This window comes from Hyaena hyaena, unplaced genomic scaffold (assembly GCF_003009895.1).
Source record: "Hyaena hyaena isolate Hyena2069 unplaced genomic scaffold, ASM300989v1 scaffold_34, whole genome shotgun sequence".
In the NCBI taxonomy this organism is placed as follows: domain Eukaryota; kingdom Metazoa; phylum Chordata; class Mammalia; order Carnivora; family Hyaenidae; genus Hyaena; species Hyaena hyaena.
Genome location: NW_024080665.1, coordinates 766,155 through 784,990, shown reverse-complemented (window position 1 = coordinate 784,990; position 18,836 = coordinate 766,155). Strand labels below are relative to the sequence as shown.

At 37.5% G+C, this 18,836-nt stretch overlaps 1 protein-coding gene across 4 annotated transcripts in view; it reads left to right on the top strand.

The window, feature by feature from the left end:
• C2CD3 (C2 domain containing 3 centriole elongation regulator) overlaps positions 1-18,836 on the top strand; it is a 129,066-nt gene that overhangs the window by 34,246 nt on the left and 75,984 nt on the right. For all 4 annotated transcript variants that reach the window (XM_039228698.1, XM_039228699.1, XM_039228697.1 and 1 more), the window contains 6 exons: positions 3,207-3,358; positions 4,411-4,617; positions 5,282-5,394; positions 11,156-11,274; positions 13,298-13,420; positions 17,956-18,447. In XM_039228698.1, coding sequence (XP_039084629.1) covers positions 3,207-3,358; positions 4,411-4,617; positions 5,282-5,394; positions 11,156-11,274; positions 13,298-13,420; positions 17,956-18,447 — 1,206 coding nt within the window. The remainder of the gene's footprint in view (positions 1-3,206; positions 3,359-4,410; positions 4,618-5,281; positions 5,395-11,155; positions 11,275-13,297; positions 13,421-17,955; positions 18,448-18,836) is intronic.

Here is an 18,836-nt window from a genome sequence, read left to right as displayed (position 1 = left end):
CTGAGACTTGCAAAATAGTGTCCAGTGAGATAGAGAAAGGATATGAAATGGGAATAGAAGGAATGACCTGTCTAGAGAAGAAATTTGTGCATTGCAAGGGATCTAATTTGAATTAATGAGAAATTATGTGGGAAAGTCATCATCAATAAGGCAGGCCAGCCTGTTACTTTCTGTGAAAGCCGTTAAATGTCAGGTGAGGAGGAAATGACATGATCAAGATGGTGATTTAGGAATGTTAATGTAGGGAGCTAACTTGGGTGAGAATACATGGAAGCAAACAGGAAGCCACAGACTGGAAACTGTTGGGTTATTGGAGGTGTGTAGGAGAGGGAGAGCTTGAAAGAGTGGCAGCAATGGGACTGGAAAGGAAGAGATGGATTTAAAAGGTATTATGAATTATTAAGACTTCATGACTTTCTATATTAAAAATCATCACTGATAACTGTTACTCATGGAATAAGAAAGAGAATTTATCTTTAGTACACATTTTTTAACTTTATTTTTTAAAATTTATTCTGAAAAAGATACAGAGAGCAAGTGCGGGAGGAGCAGAGAGAGAGGGGGAGAGAGAGAATCCCAAATAAGCTCCATGCCCAGCACAGAGCCAAACTTGAGGCTAGAACTCACGAACCGCGAGATCATGACCTGAGCCAAAATCAATAGTCAGATGCTTAGCCAGCTAAGCCACCCAGGCACCCCTTTAATACACATTTTTGATGTGGTGAGGAATTTACATGTTACCTGTTATTTTTTGAGTACTGTGCCAAATGTTTTAAATTCATTATTTAATTTTTTTACTAGCGCTATGAGATAGTGTTATTTTTTACCTATCATGATATAAATGCTTAGAGATGTTAATTACTAGTAGTTAAGTGGCAGAAATAGAATTCTTATCCTGGTCTGTCTGAGGGGAGAGCCTGTGTTTTTCCCACTAAACCACATCATCTCATAAGCCGTAAGCATGGCGTTATTATCTGACCTTGACTTACCACCCTAACCTCATTTCCCACTTTTGCCCTTTACCCTCTAGTCACACTGATTGTCTCATTACTCCTCAGACATTCTCTTTTTTTTAATCTCTGTTTCTTGCTCATACTGATCCTTATGCTTCTATACATCTGGTAACTTCTTTTTATTCTTTGAAAATCACCTGATCATCTCTTTTTTTTTTAATGAATAAACATTGTTTTATAGTTTTTATTTATTTTTGAGACAAAGAAAGCATGAGTGGGGCAGGGGCAGAGAGAGAGGGAGACAAAGAATCTGAAACAGGCTCCAGGCTTTGAGCTGTCAGCACAGAGCCCGGTGCAGGGCTCGAACCCACGAACTGTGAGATCATGACCTGAGCCGAAGTCAGACACTTAACTGACAGAGCCACCAGGCGCCCCTACTGATCACCTCTTTGAAGAAACCATCCTAGATTTCCCCAAGCAGAATTTATTACCTCAGTGTTCACAGTATCTTGCACAGCCTGTGTTATATGAGACAGTTCTTCATGAACAAGAACATATCTGTGTTATCTTTGTATTACCAGTACACAAATGCCTGATGAATTTTGAGTACTCAATAAGTACTTAGTGAATAAAGGAGTGAGTGCATGAATGACACTAAGTAATTCTCATGCTATCTGAACAAAATAATTTAGAAAAGATTTGTTGATGGAAAGGAGTAAACAAATAATGCAGTGGAAAGACAAAGGAGTAATAATGTCCTTCCCCAGGGTCAGTGTTTGATGTTCTTAATAGTGAAAAACACCCACAGCTTAGCCTGTGTTTTTGGTTCCCAAATTTCTTAGTTTTTGAGCAATCTAGTTTGTATTTACTCTGATTTCCTTCGGGCTGTTGGACCCTTTTAGATTTTGAATGCCTTGTCTATAACAGTTTTTAAAAGCTGCCATTTAGGGGCGCCTGGGTGGCTTAGTCGGTTGAGCGTCCGACTTTCACTTAGGTCATGATCTCGCGGTTCATGGGTTCGAGCCCCGCATCGGGCTCTGGGCTCTGTGCTGACAGCCAGCTCAGAGCCTGGAGCCTGTTTCAGTCTGTGACTCCCTCTCTCTCTGACCCTCCCCTGCTCACGCTGTCTCTCTCTCTCCTAGAAATAAATAAATAAAAAAAAAAGCTGCCATTTAATAAAGAAAAACCTAAGAGTAAAAGGCTTTGTAATTTCACCTTGAAAAAGTTGTTCTTTGTCCTTGAAGGACATTCTTATCATGCTTATTTCCCTATTAATTTGTTACCCTTGTCACAGGTCAATACAGTATACACCCTGAAATGCTAAGAAAAGGGAGGTGTAGGTGATAAACTTAAAATGACATTGGATACATTTTGCATTTATATTAACAAGTTTTTTTTTTTTGTTTTTTTTTTTTTTTGGAGCCAAATAAGTTTACCACTGTCTCTTCTTTCTTTATTTTGCATTTTAGGATATGAAGGGCTGATCAGTCAATTGTGGTAGCTCCTTTTTCTCCAAATAAAATTTAATTACAGAGGGCTTAGCAACTGGTTCCTCCATTAAGAAAATTTGTGATCTAATAAACAGTTCATCTTAGCAAGACTGAGAGTAGAATGAATCACTAATAGTTTGGAATGGTGAAAAAAGGTTGAGTCTTTGCATTCATATAGGTACATGACATTGTACCATTTTGCATCAAATTGTGGTAGAAATACAGGCTTTCTAATCTGCCTTTGGTACTAGATGCATAGTAGGCAGTAAATAAGTAATTATTATTATTGAGACTTTGAAAGAAGTATCTATTTTTGGGGCGCCTGGGTGGCTTAGTCGGTTAAGCGTCCAACTTTCGCTTAGGTCATGATCCCGCGGTTCATGGGTTCGAGCCCCGGGTTGGGCTCTGTGCTGACTGCCAGCTCAGAGCCTGGAGCCTGTTTCAGAGTCTATGACTCCCTCTCTCTCTGACCCTCCCCTGCTCACGCTGTCTCTCTCTCTCTCTCTCTCTCCTAGAAAAAAAAAATTAAAAAAAAAAGACATATCTATTTTTATTTATTTTCTTTGAACTGAACTTGTAGGTTGTTTTTATATACCAAGAGAGATGTGGGATTATCTCCCTGGCGTTAGTTAATCTCTTTAAAAGGCTTACATATGTGCAGAGAAGAATTTGATTACTTTTAGAGAAATATTTTCATTATTACTCTCCCTAAAGCAGTTTTTTTTTTTTTTAGTACCTCTCTTTTTTCTCTTTCCCCCCGTAGAAATCGGATACCAGCATCAGTGATTTCTGCAGTGAAGATGATATTGTCTCTTCTAAAAAAATGAACCAGTCAAAAGCTCTTGCTGTATCTCCCAAGGTTCTGGAGTCAAATGATCTTAAATCAAAGAAGAGGGCAGCGGGGAAGAAAAATAGGTGAGCCTCTCCATTAATGCTTGTCTAGAGGCAAAAGTAAAGTAAGATTATTTTCACAAGATCTCCTAAAGTAAGTAACTTGTATTTCCCCAACACTATCATACTGGTTAAGTGAGTTAAAAAAATTCATTAACTATTACAGTCCTTAGAAGTGTAATAGTATCTGGGCGCCTAGGTAGCTCAGTTAGTTGAGTGTCCAAGTCTTGAATTCAGCTCAGCTCATGATCCCAGGGTCATGGGCTCGAGACTCACATAGGACTCCATGCTGAGCATGGATTCTGCTTGGGGTTCTCTCTCTTTTCTCTCTCTCTCTCTCTCTCTGTCTCCCATCCTCCCTCCCTTCCCCCCCCCCCCACTGCTCCCTCCCTGCTTATGCGCTCTTTTTAAAAAAAATTTTTTTTTAAGTTTAATAATATGAAAAGATGGATACAATAAAATGGGTAAGGGAGAAAGCAGAATTCTGGGTTGAATATGTGCTGTACTACACTTATATGAAATAAAATACATAAAGAAAACAAATGAAAAGGAGTACACTAAAGTGACAATGGTAGTTATATTAAAGTAGTGGGTAACTGAAGTAATGTCTGTATTCCTTGTAGGAAATCTAATTCTGTAACATCAGTTTTTATACTTGTATGGAGATAAATCTTTAGATTGTAAGAATTTTTTTTATTATTATTTAGAGAGAGAATATGTACAGGAGAAGGGCAGAGAGACTGGGGGACAGAGGATCTAAAGCAGGCTCTGTGCTGATAGCAGCAAGCCCGATGCAGGGGTCAAACTCAGAAACTGGGAGATCATGACCTGAGCTGAAGTTGGACACTCAACTGACTGAGCCACTCAGGTGCCCTGATTACAAAAATGTTTTTTACATTTTTTGAAATTTCTTTCACTGTGGATTAGGATCAGAATTCTGGTGATTGAAGCCATTTCTCAATCCTTGATAACTTGTGAATTAAGATACTTGCTGCCCTTCCTCTTTCATTTTCTTGCCTGTGCAAACTGGATTACTTCATGTTGGGCCTCCTACTGTCTGTATGAACTCCTTGCAGAAGTTTGGTTGAACAGCAGATATCAGAAATTCCAGAAGATGCCCAAGTGATGACACTAAGTGTGGATAGACTGGCCCTTTTGGGTAGAACACATTCTGTCAGAATTATCGTTGAAACAATGAGAGTCCTTCCAGATAGTCCTCAGATGACCTCTGGCAAAAAAATCTTTTCTGGGAGACCACCTAAGCTGACAGCAACAACAAAGTGGTACGTCTCTAATATGGAAAAGCTAAATTTGACATTTCTGGAAAGTGTGTCTGATGATAATTATAAATAATTGTATAACATTTTATGATTTATAAAGTGCTTTCATATGCATCATTCAGTCAACAAAAATATAACAAATCCCTAGGTTTTGATCATGATATTAGTTATGTATGGGAATAAAGGAAACTAAGACCCAGACTCTGTTGTTATATACTTTACAGTCAGAAGAGAAACACATTTAAATTGCTATCTATATAACAGGGCTATAGGAACAAAAATAGGTGTTTTATATTAAAAGTGCTGTGGAAAATTTGTACATTTACTGTGATCATTTTCCAACATATACAAAAGTCAAATCATTATGCTATATGTCTGAAACTAATACCATGTTATATGTTAATTATGTGTCAGTGATAGATACATACATACATACAAACATATATACATACATACATACATACATAGAGTAAGTGAGCAAACTGTGGGAGCCCAGAAGTTCTGCCTGACAGGACTAGTTTGAAGGCTTCGAAGAGAAGAGGTAGGGTCTCTTAGGATCTGAGGTGCTGAAAATAGGACCTTGAAAGATATGTAGGATTGATCAGACAGTAAATACATTTGTTACTTGGTTTATCTTTTAATCACTTATTTTGGTTTTGATTTTTAGCACCTTCTTTGTGGAATATCACTTTCCTGTGGGATTTTCTAAAGGTGGATTGGGAAAAACAGCTTTGATCACTGAGGTTGTTCGACTTGCCTCCAGTAAAATTGCAGATGGAAGTAAGAGACTGGTTTTCTGCTCCTTAGACATGTGGCTGTGGAAAAATTTTTCAATCCCTAAATACTCATCTGACTTTCATAAATACTGTATAATCTTAGAGTTAGAAAGTATTTTGATGTGAATCTACTCTAATTCCTTTATTTTATGTGGGGAAACTGGCCCAGAGGTGCTAGGATTATCCTGATGCAAGGCAGGAAAGTAGTAACATTCCTGAGACTAGAATGCAGAACTCCTGATGCTTAGAGCATGTTTGTTCAACTATTTTTCTTCTATTTTTTATTAAAAAAATTTTTTTTAGTGTTTATTTTTGAGGGAGAGACAGCATGCAAGTGAAGGAGAAGCAGAAAGAGAGAGTTGTTTTTTGTTTTTTTTTTTTTAATGTTTTATTTATTTCTAGGAGAGAGCGAGAGACAGCGTCAGCAGGGGAGGGTCAGAGAGAGAGGGAGTCATAGACTCTGAAACAGGCTCCAGGCTCTGAGCCGGCAGTCAGCACAGAGCCCGACGCGGGGCTCGAACCCACGAACCGCGAGATCATGACCTAAGCGAAAGTCGGACGCTTAACCGACTAAGCCACCCAGGCGCCCCAAGAGAGAGTTGTTTTTATATTCAAAGTGTTGTGTGACCATGATTTAATTTAGAACATATTCATCCCTTCAAAAGAAATTCCTTACTTATTAATATTCATTCCTCATTTTCCTGTCTCCACCCCCACCTGCAATAAGCAACCCCTTATCTCTTTTCTGTCTATGATTTTACTCACTCTGGACATTTCACATAAATAGAATCATACAAAATGTGATTTTTGTAACTGGCTTCTTTGACTTACCATAATATTTTCCAATTTGATCTATGTTATGGCATGATTCAGTACCTTCCTTTTTATGGCTATATAATATTTAATTGTATGGCTATACCACATTTGGTCATCCATCCATCAGCTGATGGCTATTAGGGTTGTTTCTGCTTTTTGGCTATTGTGGTTAATGATATTATAAACATTAGTATACATGTTTTTGTGTGGACACATGTTTTCAATTCCCTTTGGTATATACCTAACGATGGAATTGCTGGCTCATATAACTATATGTTTTAACTTTTTGAAGAACTGCCAAACAGTTTTCAACAGTTGCTCCATTTTACATTCTCAGTAGCTGTGTATGGAGGGTTCCAGTTCTCCACATCCTCACCAACACTTGTTGTCTTTCATTATTTTTTTCTTTAGCCATCTTAGAGGTTATGAAGTAGTATCTCACTGTGGCTTTTTTTTTGGTTTTTTTGTTTTTTTTTTTTAATTATTTATTTTGAGAGAGAGAGAGAATCCCAAGCACACTCTGCTGTCAGTGCAGAGCCCAGCGCAGGCCATGATCTCACAGACTGTGAGAACATGACCTGAGCTAAAATGAAGAGTCAGACACTTAACTGACTGAGCCACCCACATGTCCCTTACTCGGGTTTTGATTTGTATTACCCTGTGATTAATGATGTTGAGTATGTTTTCATGTGCTTCGTATATCTTGAAGAAATGTCTGTTGCCGTCCTTTGACTATTTTTAAGTTTTTGTTACTGGGTTATAAGAATTCTTTATACATTCTGGATATAAGATCCTTGCGAGTTATATATTTGGGATATAAGACCCTTATGAAAGCTATGATTTTCAAATATCTTCTCCCATTAACAGGCTGTCCTTTCACTTTCTAAAAAGTATCACATATAGCACAAAAATCTTAAATTTTACTGTAGTCCAGTTTAGTTTTTCTTTTGTTGCATGTACTTTTGATATTGTCTTTTTCCCCCCTAAGTATTACTAATACAAAAAAGTAAAAGGGTAATATAATAAACATTTATGTTCTTGTCATCCAAAGTTTTATAACTTTCTAACAGATTTTGTGAATATCTTTGCCTTGGTTATCCAGTTTAATCCATGAATAGTTCATCAGTGTGGAATTCCTTCTCTGGGAGGTAATTTGAGAAGTAAAATTCAAGTGACTTTCCTAACTCTCCTGTGCATTCAAGTGACTTTCCTATATGGCATGGTAACATTGTATTTTTAAATTTTTATTAGCTTTGTTTTATTTATATTTAATGTTTATTTATTTATTTTGAAAGAGAAAGATAGTGGGGAGCAGGGGAGGGGCAGAGAGAGAGGGAAAGAGAGAGAACCCCAAGCAGGCTCCACATTGTCAGCACAGAGCCCAATATGGGCTTGACCTCAAGAATCATGAGATCATGACCTAAACTGAAATCAAGATTCAGACACTTAACTGACTGAGCCACCCAGGCACCCCTGTTTATTATTTTAACTAGATATAATCTATTCATTTGGTTCAAAACCTTTGTAGACAGTGGTGTAAATTTTATGTTATTTCTAAGATATTTTATGCATGTATAAGCAAATAGATTTATCCTTTTTTGCCCTCCCATTTTTACCCAAGTATTAGTATACCATATGCATAATTCTCCACCTTATCTTTAATGGTGTATCTTAGTAGTTTTCTCGTCAGTACTCCAGTCCTTCCTGATTCATAATATTCCATTGTATGCATATGCCATAATTTAAACACTGCTTATTGTGGGGCACCTGGGCGGCTCAGTCATTTGAGCGTCCGACTTCAGCTCAGATCATAATCTCATGGTTCGTGGGTTGGAGCCCCACATCAGGCTCTCTGCTGTTAGCGTGGATCCCACTTTGGATCCTCTGTCCTCCCTCTCTCTGTACCTTCTCCACTTGTACTCTCTCTCAAAAATAAACAGAAAACAATAAACATGCCTTATTGATTAGCAATATTTAAGTTCTCAGTCTTACTGTTAAAAATGGTACCTCAATAGAATAATTTTGCACATGCATCATTTCTCATTTGATGTGAGTATATCCGGCACAAACATTAAAAATACTTATTTACTCTTAAAAACATTTATTTACTCTTAAAAACAGCACTTAAAGTAACTTAATATATTTTTTACTAGAAAATGTTGATTTTACTTTCCCCATCACCTTAAATGAAGAATTGTGGCATTTAAAATTTTTCATACGTTTACTTCCTGGCCAAATGCTTAAATTATTGACAGCAACTGAAGCTGCTCTGGAGGTTTGTTCAGAGCATTCAGAAATGCATAATTGATCCTGCTGATTGACAGTATGTTTGAGGAGCTTTAATATGCTTAAAACTTATCAAACCCCTATACGCAGGGAAAAATGTTGGATTGTTTTCTCAGGTCTTCTCTTCAGTCTCTGTCTACCTATGTGCCATCTGGTGAGTTTCTTAAAATTTCTCTGAGCCTCTGTTTCCCCATGTATAAAATTGACATACAGCAAGGACACATGAGATTCAGTTAACCTAGTACCTGCAAAACAAGGATGCAAGGGATTGATAGACAGTCAAATGGGAAAATGAATATAAAAGCATTAAACTCTAAAATAATATGTAACTAATAGTAGCTCACATTATAGGGTACTAACCTACATGCAAGGAACTCAACTCAATGTTTTATATACATAAGCCATTTAACTGATTTTCATTTAATAAACCCTCAGTCCTTTATGACTGTCTCACTCATAAATTAAAACACACACACACATACACACAACAACAATCAAGTATCTTGTTAAGATCATACAACTGGTTTATTGGTAAACTAGAATTAGAACCTAGAACATTTTTTATTCCAAGCCCTGTGCTCTTATTCTATATTTCTTTTCAGTTATTACTATCGTTATTATTGGCTACAGTGGTTGAGTTCTCCCCATGTCTTTCTGAGAAATCATATTGGAAGTGTGGAATAAGCATCATGCCAAGAATTAGAAGACAGAATTCTAGTTCTGTTTATACCACACACTAATTGTATGACCTTAGGCAAATCACTTTTTTTCATCTGTGCACCTCTCTTAACGATGACATGGATTGGACTAGGTATTTTCAAGATAACCTTCCAACTCTTATTTTCCACACTTCCAGCTCTTAAAAAATAATTTCTCTGGGACACTGTTTAGCAATTTATTTACATGATTTATTTTTCTTTTGTTACCCTAACTCATTTTTTATGGTGATAAAAACAAAAACATGAGCTTTAGAAATAGAATTACGAGGGGCGCCTGGGTGGCTTAGTTGGTTAAGCGTCCGACTTTCTCTTAGGTCATGATCTCGCGGTTCGTGGGTTCGAGCCCCGCTTCGGGCTCTGTGCTGACTGCCAGCTCTGAGCCTGGAGCCTGTTTCAGTCTGTGACTCCCTCTCTCTCTGACCCTCCTCTGCTCACGCTGTCTCTCTCTCTCTCTCTCTCTCTCTCTCTCTCTCATAGAAATAAAAAAAATATATATTAAAAAAAAAATAGAATTACGATAATATAGTGCTAAAAATGTATCTAGATGGTGAGGAAAAATCTGAGTGAAATAGTTTTGTTTGTACAAAAAAGATTTTTCAGTATCTACAGTGCTTTTTCATCTGTTAACCTCAGTTCTTTCAGCACACTGATGAAGTGTAGGTGTTGTCTTACTTCCCTTCCCTGGATAATTAGGAGAACTCTTCTAGTGGGTATGGGTTTCCTGGGCCTAGACTTTTTGTTTGCAGTTCCTGTGTGAATCCAGATTAGAAGACCCAGATCCTGTTTATGAGTACCGAGAGAAGTATACAGTCAAGAATTAAGATGGCAAAGATGAGGGATGCCTGGGTGGCTCAGTTGGTCCAGGGTCTGACTTTTGATTTTGGCTTAGGTCATTGATCTCACAGTGCTGAGATCTGCACTGACAGTGCAGAACCTGCTTGGGATTCTCTCTCTCTGTGCCTCCCCAACTTGCACATGTGTACACTCTCTCAAAAAAAAAAAAAAGAACTTTAAAAAATTGTTTTGTTAAGAATAAAGTTAAAAAGATGGCAAAAATGAATAAAATTGATCAGTAGACCAAAATGGGTAGTTTGAATGAATACCATAGATAGCAAGTAGCAAGTCTCTCTGTAACTGGGCCTTTGTGATGGTTTTCCAGATCTATTTTAAGAGTATAGAAGTGAATGAACAGAAAGATCATTTTACAGATGGTAAATTGTTGCTGAGGTGATCACTAGCAAGTAACAGAACTGGAGCTGGAATTTATACTCTTTGATTCTAATCCCAGATTTCTTTTTTTTTTTTAATCTGTTAAAACCCTTAACAGTGAGCCCAAACTCAAATACTAACACTACATTATCTCATTTACACTTGTTATTACAGCAGAAATCCCTTCCCTTCCATCTAAGAGACAGCTTGACCCTACCTAACACTGCCAAGTAAGATCAGTACCTGGTGCCTGGTGTGAATATGATAGTAGAAGTCCCTTCACCTTGTCTTCAGCCAGAAGATAAACTCATTTTTGTTGTTACAGTTTTTGATTCAATTCTCTTCATTTATCCCTCACTGTCCCACCTCCAGCCCACCCCCTTCTTTTGTTATACTACCTACCAACTTGTCTTTTGAAAACAATAAACCATACTACCTTACACCCAGTGAAGTTATCTTTTTTTACATCCTGTGTTCATGTGCTTGACATTAATTTCTCATACCAAAACTAGAGCAACACAGCACTGCTTATCTTCCATGTGCCATGCCCAGGATTTTCTCTTTGTATCTACTCCTTAAATCCCTACAACCCTAACACTTTTATGAAATTACACAGACTAGATTTCTGAAAGAGAATTTAGATCAAAAGGGAGGCGGGTGGTGTCACAGCATGGATTGATGATGGCTCTAGTTGGGTAGTCTGACATGTGCTTGTGTGTTTGGTTCTCCTTACAGTGGTGAAATTCCAGCAGCGATCTGTGTTTCCAGTACAGTTTGGTGGTCCAATGATGGAACACTGGTGGAATTCCAACCTCATTTTCCAAATTTACACAAAGAAAACCCCACAGAAAAAGGTATCTCAAGTGATTTTTGCCTTTGCTGTATCATTTATACTAGGGAATTAGAGCATACTTAAAATTATAATCCTACCTAAACTAGGAATTTCTCCAGGCTCAAACAGCACTAATGCATATTATTACTTCTAATTTCTATTTACTATTTGTTAGAAGCCAGATATGCTAAAAGTACTACACGAACACACTGTCAAATTTAATCATTACAACTCTGTGAATTAGGTACATTATTATCTTTATCTTATAGACAGACTGAGATTTAGTGAAGTAATTAATGTGTCTAAGATCACTCAAGCTAATAAAAGACAAAGCCAGGCAGAAACTCTATCTCAAGTTTTCTGACTTCAGATACTAAGTTCTTAACCTTTTCACTGTATTCCCTGCCTAGAGAGAGGTGACTACTTGGATTGATACAGATTATTAGCCTTAATTTAAGACTCTATTTCCTATTTTTAGGCTGAATATGTAGAGGTCCAAGATAATATAATGTGGATAGCAGTTTTGATCAGCTTATTCCAAGTTTATAAAATATATTGGCAGTTGGCACAACATAAACAATAAACTATGTCACAAACGGTTTTTAGTAAAACAGTAGCCTTTCTAATCTTTGACCGCTTCTTTGGTATGAATCACATGAGGAATGTAGCGTGAGGTTTTTTTGTTTTTTCAGAGGATATAAATAATGCAGGTTCTTTTTGGAAAATATACCGAAATAGGAGAGAGATGTAAAAACACATAATTCGACAACCTCTATAAACATTTCAGTTCATATTATATTTACGTTGAATCATCTAGCTAATGACTTCTTTCTAATAAGAGAATTGTGTATGTGTTTTGCAGAGAACTTGAAAAAATATTTTTGAAAAGCAAATATTGTCTATAATCTCATCACCGAGAAATAACTGTTGTTAATATAGATGTTTTCCCTTTGCTTTTGTCAAATGAATACAATACATGTGTAAATCTTTGGCAGTATTAGTATTTGCATACAGTTTTTATCCTGCTTTTAAAAGTTTATTACTATTATAAATATTTGAAAATTTACCATATCTAACTTAATATCCTATCTTTACCAAACATCACAACAAATATTGGTTATATTATTTCAGACTTTTTGTAAACATCATTTTAATGGCCATATACTGTTGCATTATAGCAATGTGGTCTATAATTAATAATCCTGATTATTGGACCTCTAGTTCTAATTATTAATTTTTAAGATATTTAAATATTTAAGATATGTTTGTGTGTAAGTTTTTTTATGTGTTTATTATTTCTTTAGTATAAATTCCCAGAAGTGCACTTACTGGGCTAAAGAGTAAATACTTCAAGGGTGCCTGAGTGGTTCAGTCAGTTGAATGTGCCTGATTCTTGATTTTGGCTCGGGTCATGATCTCCCAGTTCATGAGATGGAGCCCCATGTTAGGCTCTGAACTGACAGTGCAGAGCCTGCTTGGGGTTCTCTCTCTCCCTCTCTCTCTGCTCCTCCCTCCCCTCAAAATAAATAAATAAACTTAAAAAACAAAGAGTATTTAAAGCTTTTAATATTTATTGCCAAATTTGCTGTCTAGAAGTGTTACCAGTTTATATTCCCAACTTCACACATGATAGCCTCTGTTTTTCCATAACCTTGGTAGCATGAGACATATTAAGTTTTGTAATTTTTCTAGCTTAATGGCAAAAATTTGTATCATCAAAATTTTAGTTTTTATTTTTATTAGCGAAGTTGAAAACTTTGTGTAAAGAATTAACTCTTGAAAATAAAAAAAGGATCATCTTCCAAACTCCTGGTGATATATGAAACCCTCTGTAATCTTCTGGGAGAAATAATAAAGCCCAGAATAGGGACCAAAATATGAAAGAAAATAGATTCCCACTTAATGTTGCCTTCGTCAAATAGTTAAGCTATTTACGTCATAAAGCATGGGTTCTCTTCTCAGCTATCCTATGTTGTCAATTCAGTTAAAATCTCCCATGGCTTGTCATTAGTTACTAACCTAAATTTTTTCTTTCCTTCTCTCAGCCAGAAGTCATTGGATCTGCATCACTGCCTTTACGAAGTGTCATTCAGTCTGAGTTGCTTTCTTTCAGTAACCAGCTTCCAGTGCAACAGGAAAATGATCAGACTCCACTTGGCCCCCTTAAGGTACATAGATAGACATTCAGGTAGTCACGTATTTAGAGAGTATGCATTACTGTCTAGCACTGAGCAAGAAAATCAGGGCCTCTCCTCTTGCAGCTTCTGTTAAAATAGGGCAGCAGAATTACTGTGAAGGAAACGAACAGTATGATGTGATAGTTAATACCTGGCAAGAAATAGGCAATGGTGGTCAGAGAAGGTCTCTCTAAGAAAGTAACATTTTAGCTAAGATTTGAAGAAGGAGAAGAGGCCGTCAAGTAAAAAGCAGAGGAAAGATCATTCTAGAGAAAGAGTAACATACAGAAAGGCCCTAAAGCAAGAATGTTGCCATATTATAATAGTGAGCCAAGAAAGAAAACGGTAGAAAGTAAGATTAGACTAGACAGGCACGCAGCAGCCGTATGGTTCAGAATTTTGTACGTCAGCATAAAGGGTTCAGATTTTATCATAAGAGCCACAAAAGGACTTTGAAGCATGAGAAAGACATCTGATTGACTTTTTTTGAAAACTTTATTTATTTTGAGAGAGAAAGTGTGAGTCAGGGAGAGGCAGAGAGAATCCCAAGCAGGCTCCTTGCTGGTCAACACAGAGCCTGACATGGGGCTCAAACCCACAAACCGTGAGATCATGACCTGAGCTGAAGTCAGAAGCTTAACCAACTGAACCACCCAGGTACCCGATTTACATTTTTAAAAGATAACTGGACAATAGATTGTGGGGGGCAAGAAGAAAAATAGGGAGACTGTTGCATTAGTCCAGAAGAGGGATAATTGGTGGATTGGACTAGAGTAGTGACAGGGAACTAGGAAAGAAATGACTGAGTGTGTGGCTTGGTGGAATGAATTTTGATGTATAATCCATTGGAAAGAGAGTTCTTTCCTTGTATTAAGAAGCTACAGGTAGCAGAATTTAAATGTGTGGCTTCAGTATGGCTTTGTCTTATTGTCCTGGTGAGCTTTTAAAATCACAGCCAGGGGCGCCTGGGTGGCTTAGTCGGTTAAGCGTCCGACTTTCGCTTAGGTCATGATCTCGCGGTTCGTGGGTTCGAGCCCCGCGTCGGGCTCTGTGCTGACTGCCAGCTCAGAGCCTGGAGCCTGTTTCAGAGTCTGTGTCTCCCTCTCTCTCTGACCCTTCCCCGCTCACGCTGTCTCTCTCTCTCTCCTAGAAATAAATAAAAAATATTTAAAAAAAAAAAAAAAAAGAATATTAGTAAAATCACAGCCAGGGGTGCCTGGATGGCTTAGTCAGTTAAGCTTCTGACTTAGGTTCAGGTCATGATCTCATGGTTCCTAAGTTCAGTCAAGCCCCTTGTCAGGTTCTGTGCTGACAGCTGAGAGTCTGGAGCCTGCTTTGGATCCTGTGTGTCTCTCTCTTTGCCCCCACTTCCCATCTTGTGCTCTGTCTCATCCTATCTCTCAAAAATTAAAAAAAAATTTTTTTTTAATTATCACAGCCATACCCATGACATTTCCGTAGCTCTCCATTATGCAAAAGATAAAATACAGGACTCACTCTATGGCCCTAGCCTACCACTTGCAGCTTCCTTACCAGTAGCCATATCAAACCATGTAAAGAATCAATAGGTATCATGCTGGTTCATACCTCCATGCTTTTAATCTTGATTTTCATGCTGCTGCCTCCTCTTGGAAGCCCCCTTGGCTTCCTTCCTTATCTTTTTGGTAATAAATACCTGTTCAAGCCACCATCTCTCATCTTCCTGATTTTTCAAATATTGCTTTGTGCCTCCTTAAACCCATGCCCTGGATTCACTCTTCAATCCACAGGGCGTCTGCCCTCTAACATACACATATTTGATCCATTTGTTTAGTGATTTTTCTCCACTCAGACAGCCTCCCAGAAACCTGCTCTTTTTGAGTTCCCTTTTGATGGGCAACCAACTGAACACTTTAAGATGGGTATGTTTAACAAGGGAGGCAGTTGCACAAATTTCCTTTTCTGACTCTAATGATGATCAAGGTATTTTGATCATGCCTAATAAATGGTATCAAGCCCTTATTTGTTAACTCCCTTTTCTGTCAATCACCCTCAAAGAACCTTGTGCAAAAAGGAGCCCTATCCAATTGACTCATTAAGAAGCAAGAGGTTTCCCTGGACTCTATGGAAGAGGGTGTGGTTATTCTCATGGGGGCTTGACAGTTCATCCTTTGGAATGGACCATCTCCCTATAGGATCTTTTCTTTTTTTTTTTCCCTTTTATGGTGATTTGTTCAGCTTTATTTTCAGAGGATAACTTTGTTTCATTATTCTAGAAGTGTCTTTATCACTTCTCCATTCCCTGACTAGAGCAGAACCTACAATTGTGTGTGCATACACGATGTTTTTCATTCTCACATAGGCACAGTGACACCAGAAGAGCAGGGGTGGTGGGCGTGGTCTGTGCCAGGCGGACCCCAGGAGACGTTGTTCCTAGAGAATTCTAAAACCATAATACAGGCAACTTGAGAATTTATAATTATGTTCATAATCTACAATAGTGTTCTGTGCAAGCTGTGTGGCATACTGTCTTTGCTGAGTGCAATTTTTAACTTGCAAAATATTTGACTGTATTGGAATAAGACCTTTTAAATAGAAAGTTAGTTGTTCCTGTTTTGTTTTTTTAACTGCGTGTTTTAAAACTTAGAGGAAAATAAGTAGAAATTCTGTTGTTATATTCATCATTGTGACAGACCATTAAATATATACCTTCTTTTGAAAAATTTAAAAATAAATAAATAAATAAATAAATAAATACCTGTTCATTTTAAGGACTATGTGATTGTCATTCCAGAAAATTAATATCACATTACTCTTGGGGTTCGTAGGTGGCTCAGTCAGTTAAGCGTCCGACTTCAGCTCAGGTGATGATATCGCGGTTCGTGGGTTCAAGCCCCACCTCGGGTTCTGTGCAGGCAGTTCAGAGCCTGGAGCCTGTTTCGGATTCTGTGTCTCCCTCTCTCTCTGCCCCTCCCCCATTCATCCTCTGTCTCTCTCTGTTTCAAAAATAAATAAAAACTATTTTAAAAAAATAATATCACATTACTCTTCCCCTATCAAAATTTTATTTTTTGTTTGCCTCATCCATTCTGGACTGCAGGGTTAAAATCAGAAAAGAGGAATTAATAGAACTGATGGACTAGAAATTGTTTCTTTCCTGGCTCTGTTGAGAGGAGTACTGTTGTAGATAGATTGCTGTCCACATTCAATAGAGTGAAAGAACTTGGATGTGGTTTTAAATAAAGGGAACACCAAGTCCCCTTTATCACTAATAACTTCAAACTTAGAGAAAAATTGCAAAAATAGAACAGAGAACTCACATACCCTTTACCTAGACTCACCAATTACTAACATTTGTCACATTTGCTTTATAATTATCTTCTGTCTCTCCCTTTCTCCCTGTCTTTTTCTCTTTGTCTCCCTGTGCACTCCCCCATACACACCCACACACAATTTTTTTCTGAACTATTTGAGAATAAGTTATAGATATGCCTCTTTCCCCCCTAAATTCTTATATTTCCTAAGAACAAGGACATTATCATACAAAACACTGAACAATTATAAGGATCAACTTGAGGCGCCTGGGTGGCTCAGTCAGGTAAGCATCCAACTTCGGCTCAGGTCATGATCTCATAGTCCGTGGGTTCAAGCCCCGTGTCGGGCTCTGTGCTGACCGCTCAGAGCCTGGAGCCTGTCTTCGGTTTCTGTGTCTCCCTCTTTCTCTGACCCTCCCCTACTCACGCTGTCTCTCTCTCTCCCTCAAAAATAAATAAAACATTAAAAAAAATTAAAGAAAAGATCAACTTAACATTGGTAATGTCTGTAGTCCATATGGAAGTTTCACCAATTGTGCCAATACTTCCATTTAAAGAATTTTTTTTCCATTCCAGGATTATCCATTACATGTCATCTCTCTGTAATCTCCTTTGAGTCTAGAACAATTTTGCAGCCCTTCTTTGTCTTTTAGTACTTTGATATATTTTTTTAAGTGTGGCTTTTTATTTGTAGAATGTCCTCCACTGTGGTTTACCTGAATCACTTATTACTATAATGATTGTAAGATGATGATTTTCTAACTTCTCAATTCCATATGTACTTACTAATTGCACTCTACTCTACAGAAAAGTTGTCCCCTCTTCTGTATTTATATCGATATAGACTCATGGTTTTTTACGTTATTCAATAGGTTATAGTCCTTTACTATTATTGTTCATTTTGATGCTCAAATTGTCCCAGATTTGGCCAATGTGAGCTCCTTTGACTGAATTCTGTGTCCTTTCAAAATGTCTCCATCTTTTTCTGAGCACATCCTTATTTTTTAGCACAAGATGATGTTCCAGGCTCAGCTTATATTGTTGACAAATTGTGTCTAGCTTTTCTTAATCCTGATAAGGTAAAAGTACATACAGTCTATTAGTGTTCTTACTATTATGGTATTTGAGAATGAGTTAATTATCTCCTAATAATCTAATTTCCTCTAGCTCCAAAATTCTAATTCTGATTTCAGAAAACATTCCCACTAACTCTCTTCCTTTGGTGTTTTATAGGTAACTGTGGAGCTTGTTATAGATAACAAGGATTTCACTGGTGCGAATACTAAATTAAGTGACAGCATCCAACATAGCCCACTTTGTACTGTTACAAGTCCAGATAAGACATCAGAACCTGGTGAACATCTTACCTGTACTAAAAATCCAGAGAACCTAAATCAAATTCACGAAGAAGTTGCAAAGAAAGTGCAGAATTTGGTACTCTCCAACCCAAAGTCATCAAGCCCTGTTGTGCCAAATCCTTCAACCTTCATGGCTGTGCCAGCCTCTCACAATTTAGCAAACAAGACAGATGGGTCAACAAAAGAGAGCACTTTGCTGTTGCATGTGCTGTTGATGGTGCCAGATGGGAAAGATTTCATTACTGGAGAATCTGACAAACCTCCGCCATGCAATGTTTATTTAAATTGCAAACTTTTTAGCACAGAGGAAGTCACCAGATCTGTCATCGCATGGGGTACAACGCAACCAGTCTTTAACTTTTCTCAGGTAACTTTGTACGTATCTTAACCTTCTATATCCATTAGGGCTATATGAAGGTGAGAGACCAGTATGTTTCCCAAGTCATAGTTCCTTTATAAAGGAAACATAGAACGTTCAGACTGGGGAAGACCTTTGTAATTATCTGGTGTGCAGATCCATTCCCGCTATGGGATGGGAAGAGGAAAAGACATTGTCAACATTTTAAAACTTTTTGTGTCTTCATTTCCTTCTATGTTGATATGGTTTTCCACTGTTTCTTTTGTCTGAGTTCTGAATTCTATTCCTTTATCCTTCCTCTAGGACTAAACTTTCCCCTTTCTTTTCTGTATCTCTAAACTCTGTTTTAATTTCTTTTTTAATTTTTTATCTCATTTATTCCTCCACTTCCTTTAATA